Source organism: Rhinolophus hipposideros (assembly GCF_964194185.1).
Source record: "Rhinolophus hipposideros genome assembly, chromosome: 11".
Lineage (NCBI taxonomy): Eukaryota > Metazoa > Chordata > Mammalia > Chiroptera > Rhinolophidae > Rhinolophus > Rhinolophus hipposideros.
The window spans coordinates 34566095-34574999 of record NC_138057.1 but is presented as its reverse complement, the minus strand read 5'-3'; the positions used below and the strand labels follow the sequence as shown (position 1 = coordinate 34574999).

The 8905-nt window shown below is 48.0% G+C and overlaps 1 protein-coding gene across 3 annotated transcripts; it reads left to right on the top strand.

The window, feature by feature from the left end:
* The first annotated feature begins 1286 nt into the window (after positions 1-1286).
* DMRT2 (doublesex and mab-3 related transcription factor 2) lies at positions 1287-8400 on the top strand. Of its 3 annotated transcripts, XM_081066455.1 has the most exons (6): positions 1287-1470; positions 1594-1745; positions 2487-3052; positions 4644-4746; positions 6315-6395; positions 6767-8400. In XM_081066455.1, the coding sequence occupies exons 3-5, from the start codon at positions 2531-2533 to the stop codon at positions 6368-6370; spliced, it is 681 nt and encodes a 226-aa protein (XP_080922581.1). In that variant the 5' UTR covers positions 1287-1470; positions 1594-1745; positions 2487-2530; the 3' UTR covers positions 6371-6395; positions 6767-8400. The 3 variants fall into 3 exon arrangements, with proteins under 3 accessions (XP_080922581.1, XP_080922579.1, XP_080922580.1); XM_081066453.1 differs by lacking the exon at positions 6315-6395 and having other exon boundaries at positions 6767-8390; XM_081066454.1 differs by lacking the exons at positions 1287-1470; positions 1594-1745; positions 2487-3052; positions 4644-4746 and having other exon boundaries at positions 6323-6395; positions 6767-8384.
* Positions 8401-8905: the final 505 nt, after the last annotated feature.

Genomic DNA, 8905 nt, shown 5'->3' with positions numbered 1-8905 from the left:
ATAAGTAGGACTGTTTCTCTATGTTCTTCACTGGTCATCGCCAGCGGCTCTGGGGAGAAGGACCCGCACTAAGGAAAACCTCAGTGCTTGGTCACCAGGGAAGAACTTCACAACTTCACCAAAAGTCCAGGAATATCTGTGTGTCTTGTGGATCGGGTTAGTTTCATAGCAATTCCTAAGCAGCCTTGTTCCAACCTCTACGAGCTTGGTTAACTCAGCTTTCTGACGGGTAACATAGATTCAGTCCAGCGATTTCCTTTCTTTAACAAATATTTATTGCGGGCCTACTATGTGCGCAGTGCAGTTACACTCAGTTTCCTAATCTGTCTCTTAAACCGATCCCGAGAGGTATTAATTATTTAATGGCATAACTGGAAAAGCATCTAAGTGATTTTAAATTTAGTTGAGGAAATAGAATGCAGCATTGTATTAGGGGACTATTTCCTTTCAACGTGGAAATGTTAACTGTTACTAAACATTTATGTGAGGGTTTTTGAGGGAGTCAATACAAAATATTTTTTTCTTTAGAAATACATTCATTCACCTTAAAAACTAATCTTTTTATAAAAGAGCTTCGTTTATAAACATGCTTAGAGTGACTATATTGTACCTAAATCTCTTAATGGCATGTATGTCCGTTCTCCCCCAAATCAAACAAAATAGTAATTGCCATAGGAGAAAAATGTGACACAGGTGATTTGGCGATTTGCCTGCCTCACGGCCAGGATGAAGGTTAACGAGAAACTACTTTGTGTTTCGAAGATGAGAGGCTCTAGATACAAAAGTATCTACAGGTTATTTGTCCGTTGACCCGGCGCTGTGGTGCAAGATTACTATTGATTTAGTCTTGCAGGAGAAAGTAGGATGCCGCCACCGTTCACCCGATTAGAGAGGCCTCATTTCTGCGCCCAACTCAGGGTTAATGATTGAGTCACAGAAATACTGGTGATGCTGATAACGTAGAGACCGACAGTAGCCTTTCTGTTTCTGCCTTGTCGTCTATTACCTTTTCTTGTGGACAACGCGATTCCTAAGAGCGTGTGTCTGCTTGTTTCCTAGTCCATGAGATAAATGGCGACTTCACCTTGGTAGGCGCCGTCATGCTTCGGGTTTAATGTCGGGACAGGCTACCCGGCTGCACCGAAGGCGGCGCGGGAGTATTCTGCCCGAGCGCAGAGAGGAGGAGCGTGGTGGCTGCCTGGAGGGGGAGAGCGCCGGGTCGGCACGCCTCGGCCAATCAGCGTGCACACCGTCTGACAACTGGCCAATCAGCGGGCGCAAAGCTCGGGGGCCCGAGCGGATATTACTGCGAAAGGGAGCGGCGGCTGGAGACTGCTGTGAGGGGCGCTGCGCCGCGCGCAGCTGCGTGCGCCCGCCCTCCCCGAGAGCCTGCAGTCTGAGCTAGGCCAGGGTGGCCCAACCTTTCTCTCCCAGTTTGGGGCAGAGGAAGCCGAACGTAGCTTCAGCGAGGTGAAGCGCCCGGGGCTGGCAGAGGGCTGATCAGAACTTTGCAGAGATCGGGATGTGTGGGGCGAGGCCGTAAGGGCTTGACTCACCTTCTCCATCCCCTTTTCTCCCCCACTTCCCATCCAGTGGGCTCCGTGCCTCCAGCTGTCAGCCCCCGATTTCCTGGCAGGGTGTGGCGACCCCGATTTCTGTTTGCAAGCACAGCCAGGAGTCCAAGAGCCAGGTCCCAAGGCTGGATATCTTTTGCCTCGGCTGCTAGCCCGGGCCTCAGAGTCTTGGTGAGTGCTGTGATGTTGCTGGGGTGTCAGGGAGGGCAAAGGGTGCGAACCACCTTTCCTTATCTTTTCAATTTACTTGGAAGTTTTGCAGTTAAGGTGCAAACCATGCCCGATGTACATAGAGCCCGTGAGGCTCTCAGTCCGGCTCAGCCCTGCGCGGCCCAAGCCCTGGTGATGCTGGAAGAGCATCTGCAGAGCTCTGTGCCCAGCATCCTTGTGGGGCCGTAATGACAGCAGAACACTTCCGTTAGTAGTTATTTCTCGGGGAGGTGTCGGTGGATGAGAGACCTTTGGGAGGCGTTTGGGTGGGACCGCTCTGTGTTCCATGCGCCCCTTTTGATCCAAAGAAAAATAATTTTTCCAGCGACATTTTTATATTCATCTCGGTCATACTGGTTGGGTATGGGGAAGCCTGACAAGTGGCCTAGGCTGGCCTAGTTGGACACAGTCATTACCAGGGACTGTCCCCAAAGTGGGTGTACAGCCAGAGGGGGCTGCGGTTAAAGGTCAGGTGCTCACAGAGCATTTAGAATTAATAGATAAAAACTTTGTTGGGATGGGGATTCCCGGGGGGATTCTTTAGACACAAGACAGGTCCGTGTGGCCTGGATGCGAGGGACAGGTGGAGAGCAGGGCTCCTTAAGGGGCCAGAGGCAGGCAGACCAGGGGGTCTGGTCCCAGGGCCTGGTGACGGTGCCTCATGTAGGCCGGTGGGTTTGGGGATCTTCTCGTGTCTCCCAGAGTGCAGGCGACTGAGCGTGGGCCCGAGGGAGGTGCCGCACACCATGGCTGAGCGGCAGGCGGGCCCGGCGGCCGGGGACTGGGAGATCGACGTGGAGAGCCTGGAGATGGAGGAGGACGGCCGCGCGCCGCCGCGAACGCCGCCAGGGCCCACCCAGCCGCCGGCAGACGGGGACGGCGAGGACGAGGACGACGAGGACGAGGAGGACGACGACGGGGAGTTCGAGGGCGAAGGCGAGGAGGCGGGCGCGTCCCCAGGGGCGCCCGGCAGGCCGGAGAATCCGGGGAGCCTGCCGCCCAGGCCGCCTCCCACGTCGCAGGCCTCGCAGGCCCTCGCGGGGCACGCAGAGCGCGGCGCGAACGCGGGAGGCTGCGCGGAGCCACGGAAGCTGAGCCGCACGCCCAAGTGCGCGCGCTGCCGCAACCACGGCGTGGTGTCCTGCCTCAAGGGCCACAAGCGCTTCTGCCGCTGGCGCGACTGCCAGTGCGCCAACTGCCTGCTGGTGGTGGAGCGGCAGCGCGTCATGGCCGCCCAGGTGGCGCTCCGGAGGCAGCAGGCCACCGAGGTGCGTACCCGCCGGGCCCGGGGCACGCCTCGCGGGGGCGTCAGGGGCCTCTGGGGGGGACGGGGAGTGGGAGGGGACACATGGCTGCTCCCCACGCAGGACTTCGGGGCGCCCGGCACTTCCTCGGAAGTGTGGCGACAACACCTCTCCCCACGCTGGCCTGCAGGGTCGGGAGGGAGGATGCCTGGAGCGTCGCTGGGGAACTTGGTAGAAAAGATGTTGTGTTCAACAGTCGCAAAGGGCTCGGAAATGGTTAGGCCAGCTCGAGACGACACGGGAAGGGCGTTTAAAAAATCGTTTAAAATTTATTTTGGTGGTGTTGGCAAGAGGAGGATTAGAACGGTTGACGCAGTGCATGGTGTCCATAGTGGTGATGCGCGCCGGACTCGCGCTGAGCACAAAAAAGAACGCAGCACGCGAGGCCCCGGGTGCTTCTGCTGTCACGGGTCATATGGGATAGGCCGAACGTGCTAACGCTTTTACGCGAGATCAAAAGTAGCAAAAGTAGGGAAGTTAGGTGCCTGCAGCCCAAGGTCATGCAGCCAGAAGCTTCTGAACCCGATTGCTACCTGCCAGCGGGTGGAGGGCTGTCTGCGGTCTCCCACCGTAGGGCTCCGGCTGTGAGGAGCGCCTGGGTTCTCTTTCAGAGGAACGTACTTCTTGAACCTTGGACTTGATGTTTCTGTGTTCCTGTACCTGGAGAGCTCAGAGCAACTCAGGGCAGGGAGAGGATTTTTGATTTTACTTTTTACCGAGGAGGGCCTGGGGAGTGGATCAACGTATTCACCAAAGGCAGTGACTCTAATAGAAAGCCTCCCAAGGGCCCTGGAGAGTGCACTGGAAACCCAAGGTGGCCCTGGCCCGGACTCTGCCTCCTCCCGCATCCAGCGTGTTTCACTGCGGACCCTGAGTTCCCACCGCCTGCTGGGCTGGATGGTCCAGGATCCCACCACCAGGAGGGGACAGCGGGTGCAAGGGCATGTGTCCCCTTGTCCTACGTCTCTGGCGGCCTCCGTGGGTTTTGTGTTCGCCTTCTTGCGTCCCAGTCACCCAGTGAACAATCTGGGGTTTTCGGCCAGACCAGGGGACTATCAGAGATAGGGACCATCCTATCTCTCCGTCAACACCCTGCACCCGTCCCACCAGTCCTAAAGTGAGGGGAAACCAGCTCCAATTCACTGTCCAGTGGCAGGCCCTGGGCATGTTCAGCCCTACCACTGGGTACCACGCGGCCCGTGTAGTAGCTGTCTTTTAGGGCCGGGCTCCCACCATCTCCTCCGCTGTAGATTTCACCTTCCTCAGAGATGTCCCACCATTTTTGGCTGTGGGGAGACTTTGCATGACTCTAACAAAGCAGCCACAGGGAAAACTGGAGCCCTGCTTGCCAGTAGACAGCTTCGGACAGAGCTAAGTTGTTGCCCAGGAATTAAGGAGTGCTAATAATATTAATTTATTTGGAATCATTTAAACATGGGATAGGAAAAGAAACACATTTAGACAGGGGAGAGTTGCTGACACCGTTCCTTCTTGCTTTCCCAAGTTTCCTTTCAGAGCATTATTGATTATGGTTTTTGTGTATGTGTGTTTACAGGACAAGAAGGGGCTTTCCGGGAAACAGAATAACTTCGATCGCAAAGCTGTGTATCAGAGGCAAGTCAGGGCACCCAGTTTGCTGGCCAAAAGTATTTTAGAAGGTAAAGCAATGCAAAATTATTCCTTTAGCCTTTTAAACCAAATTCTGAGTGAAATTCTCATCATTCTGGCACCATGTCATTTTTATTAACCGGTGAAGGAGCAATCTGAGGGGAAGATACTTTTTATTAGAAAGTTTTCCCTAAGAAGGAAATCAGGACAAGGAAAAATGAGTCTCACATACCTCCTGAGGTTTTTGTTACTGATAATTTTGTTGTCTAATAGATACTAGATTAACATGGAGTGCATATGGAATCTGTCCTAGTGTGAAGGCTGTACAAAGATACAGTGCCAAGTGATCCCGGAACAGATGTCCTGGAAGGAAATAAATTTAAAAACATTCTTTAGTTGTAGTTGGAGCAAAATAGAGTAAGTCAGGTGAGGAGTTTAACAGCGACCCACGCCACCAAAGACCCCGAGTCTGGACAATTCAACCTCTAATCCCATTCTTTTCCATTTTACCATTTTCCTTCCTGGATTCTCTATAATTGTGGTTATTCCACATATCACTTTATCATTTTGACAGTCGAGACTGTGGACTCAAATAAGAGACATGGAGGTTGAATTTGAACAGATTAAGTGTATAACTCTTTCCACGTTCTCACTTTCTGTAAAGCCTGGGGATACACTGGTTTATCTGAGAATGTTGCTGAGTTTTCAAAGCATCTCTTCAGATATGGAATATATTTATTGACCTCATAAATAATATGCTGATTGCCTTTCGCCATTTCAGGACAAGAAAGGCTTGCATTAATTTGCACTAATTACTACTTCATAAGGTTCAGGTTGCAAAGAGGATTACAAAATAGATATTTGAGTTCTGTTTTTTCTTATGTGGCTTCTGAATTGGGTTGTTCTGGACAAGTTTTAAAGTTTGTTCGTGTCTTACCCTGTGCTGTATCCTTCTGGCCTCAGAATGGTTTCTCGTGTTTAAGAAGTCAATTTGATTACAAACTAGGTAAACAGATTTATAACCATAGGGACCACACTGATAAATTGAAATTGTGCCAAAGCACTTTGAGAAGTGGGAGGACTACATGGAATAGTAAATGCAAGTAAATAACTTCCTGGCAAAAACTTACTATGGAAAAGGAAACATTAATTTTCAAATTTTATTTTATTTGCAAATGAGTCTGATGGGTTTGTTACACAAATGTTACAGTGGATCCTTTGTACAAATTTGATAGTGGTGAGTGTTGGGGATGATGAAAGTATTTTATGCCACCAGCAATTCTATTCATGCTGTTATACTGATCTTTGTTTTTGACTTCATAAAGTATGGAATGACTTAAGCTATGTTCAACCATTTGGGTATTTGGCTAACATGATTAGTGCTTGGGAAAAATGTTTTAGAGCAAGTTATTTTCAATATAGCCTGGATCTCCACGCTTTGCTCCCACTTTTTGTTTGTTTGCGCTGGCCGTCAGGGGTAGGGGCCTAGTTTGGTGTTCACTACAGAATCTGTTTGACTAGTCAACAGCTCTTTTCAATTTTCTATGTTTCGCTGTTTCCTTAAGTCTTTTCTGTTTTTCTTCTCACTAATCTGCTTTAACTTTCTCTTTTTTCCTAGTTCTCCTTGGATTATTCTCCAACTGTAACAATGTGTACATAATGAGCCATCTTTAGAAAATAAAAGTGACATCAGCTCTAGGTATAGCTATCTTTCTTTATAATGGAAAAAGATAACATGGATAGTAATAAATCGTTGATTGAAGTGAGATCAACAGCCTTGTATAGGAGCCTGGGAAGAATGTTAAAATTTCAGCCAGGGAAGTATTTTTGTGAAAGTAAACAAACCTATAACTACAAAAACAAAAATAACAAAACATTATTGTATCCTTTCCTCCAAAGGGAACAATGTAAAATTGAACTAATACTTTTGCTTTCTGTATAAATATATTAGTGATATAAAACTGTAAACACTTGTTCTGCCAATTTGTAGTATTTCGGTTGCCTCTGGATGTCCAGATTTTTCTTCCCTAGATGTTAATCTCTTTTGTGTGCAATGCTTGCTTATTTTAGGCTACCGCCCCATTCCAGCAGAGACTTATGTGGGAGGGAGCTTACCTCTACCTCCCCCCGTAAGTGACCGGATGAGAAAAAGGCGGGCCTTTGCTGATAAAGAGTTGGAGAACATTATGCTGGAGAGAGAATATAAAGAGAGGGAGATGTTGGAAGCTTCCCAAGCTGCTGCCTTGTTTCTGCCCAACCGCATGGTGCATGGACCTGAATACAATTCCTACAAAGGTGCCTACAACCCCACCCCAGTGGAACCGCCAAGCAAAGACTTCTGTAATTTTTTGCCCACTTGCCTTGATCTAACCATGCAGTATTCAGGGTCTGGGAATATGGAACTAATTTCTTCCAATGTCAGTGTGGCTACAACTTACAGACAGTATCCCTTGTCCTCAAGATTTTTAGTTTGGCCCAAGTGTGGCCCAATTAGTGACACTCTCCTCTACCAGCAATGCCTGCTAAATGCTACCACCTCAGTTCAAGCCCTGAAACCTGGGGCCAGCTGGGACTTGAAGGGAATACAAGTCCAGGATGGGCTCGGTACAGAACATGATACGTTGCCACCCAAATTGGAAAGCTCTCTGGTGCTGCCTCACACTTCTGAGGTCCAGACCTCAAGAACTGACCTTCAGGGTCACCAGGCTGTTCCTGAGAGGTCTGCATTCTCCCCACCCCGACGGAATTTCTCTCCGATTGTTGACACGGACTCCCTGGCAGCTCAAGGGCACGTCTTAACCAAGATCAGCAAAGAAAGCACCAGGCACCCTCTACCACTTAAACATAATCCATTCCACTCACTATTCCAGCAAACTCTTAATGACAAATCAGGTCCTGAGTTGAAAACACCATTTGTCAAAGAGGCCTTTGAAGAGGCCCCTAAGAAACACAGAGAGTGTTTAGTCAAGGAGAACCAGAAATACACTTTTACAATAGATAGATGCGCAAAAGACCTTTTTGTAGCCAAACAAGTTGGAACAAAACTCTCGGTGAATGAACCGCTGTCATTTTCTGTTGAGTCTATTCTCAAGAGGCCTTCATCTGCCATCACTCATGTCTCTCAGTGAAAGGCTGCTTAAATGGAAAGCTGGATTTTCTGCAGTCTCGGAGGGTTCTTACCAGTCGCTAATTTTTTTTTCAGAAAAACAGTTTAAGATGTCTGTATAAAGAAATTTGTAATGTAAATGATGGCGATTTAAAAATTCTATATATTCATATGCATGTACTTTTTCTCACCACGTAAATGTATTTAAAGATGGAATTGCTCATGTGCAAGTTGTAAAGTTCTATGCTTTACACATTATTTCTAAAAGCAATAAAATTGACATTGTCTTCTAAAAGACTCAGTATTTGCTGAAGGAAATAGTTGCTTCTGTCTAGGTGGAAAAGCTAGTGTCCATGAAATGTGATCTTTATTTTTCTATGATTCTGTGTATTTTCAAGTGCTCTTAAGGGTTGCTGGGGGCCAAACTAATGCTTTAGTTTTTGCATTTTGGGGGGCATGTAAATGTAGCTATTCAAGACTGAGACAAAAATAACTTTATGGAGAACATAGAGAAGATTTGCATGTTTATAGAATTATAATTTCATGTGATTGGACAAAGTTATATTAAATTAAAGAGAAATCAAGTTTAGCATCTTGTTTATATGATGACATGGGTTCTTGGAAGGGATCTCTTAATTCTCTGGGTCCTGGCATCCTTCTCTGGTGAGGATGTGGATATGGGGCCTCAAGCTTCCTTTCTCAACTGAACCTTCATTCTGTGATTTTTGGGTTGCTAGAGGCCACAGAGCAGGCTCTCTTGTAAGGTGCAGACCATGTTCACACCGTGGTGCATTGTTGAACTTTCTCTTAGCTCTTGTGTTACTTCTGTTTCCTAAGGACTGGTAACGGCCTGTCCAGGACTCTCAGTGGGTTCCCGAGTGTCAGCTTTGTATGTCCCACATTTTCACCAGTGTCAGAGGTTTTCAATGTAGCTCTTTTCTGAGATAAAAGCATTTACTATTCAAATTGCTTCAGCTGCTAGTTGCTGAAGCCAGCAGATGTTTATCACAGCATGAGGGTAGATTTTTGAGTCTTAAACTTTTCCCCTCTGTTTTTAAAGTTCATTATTATCCTCTTGTTTTGCTCAGCAAAATGTTAACTAT

Bases quoted from the DNA above. Each gene is read 5' to 3' on its own strand.
- DMRT2 (XM_081066453.1), top strand. From the start codon at position 2,531: ATGGCTGAGCGGCAGGCGGGCCCGGCGGCCGGGGACTGGGAGATCGAC. The intron at 3,053-4,643 runs GTGCGTACCCGC...GTGTGTTTACAG, and splicing joins GGAGGCAGCAGGCCACCGAG to GACAAGAAGGGGCTTTCCGG. The intron at 4,747-6,766 runs GTAAAGCAATGC...TGCTTATTTTAG, and splicing joins GGCCAAAAGTATTTTAGAAG to GCTACCGCCCCATTCCAGCA.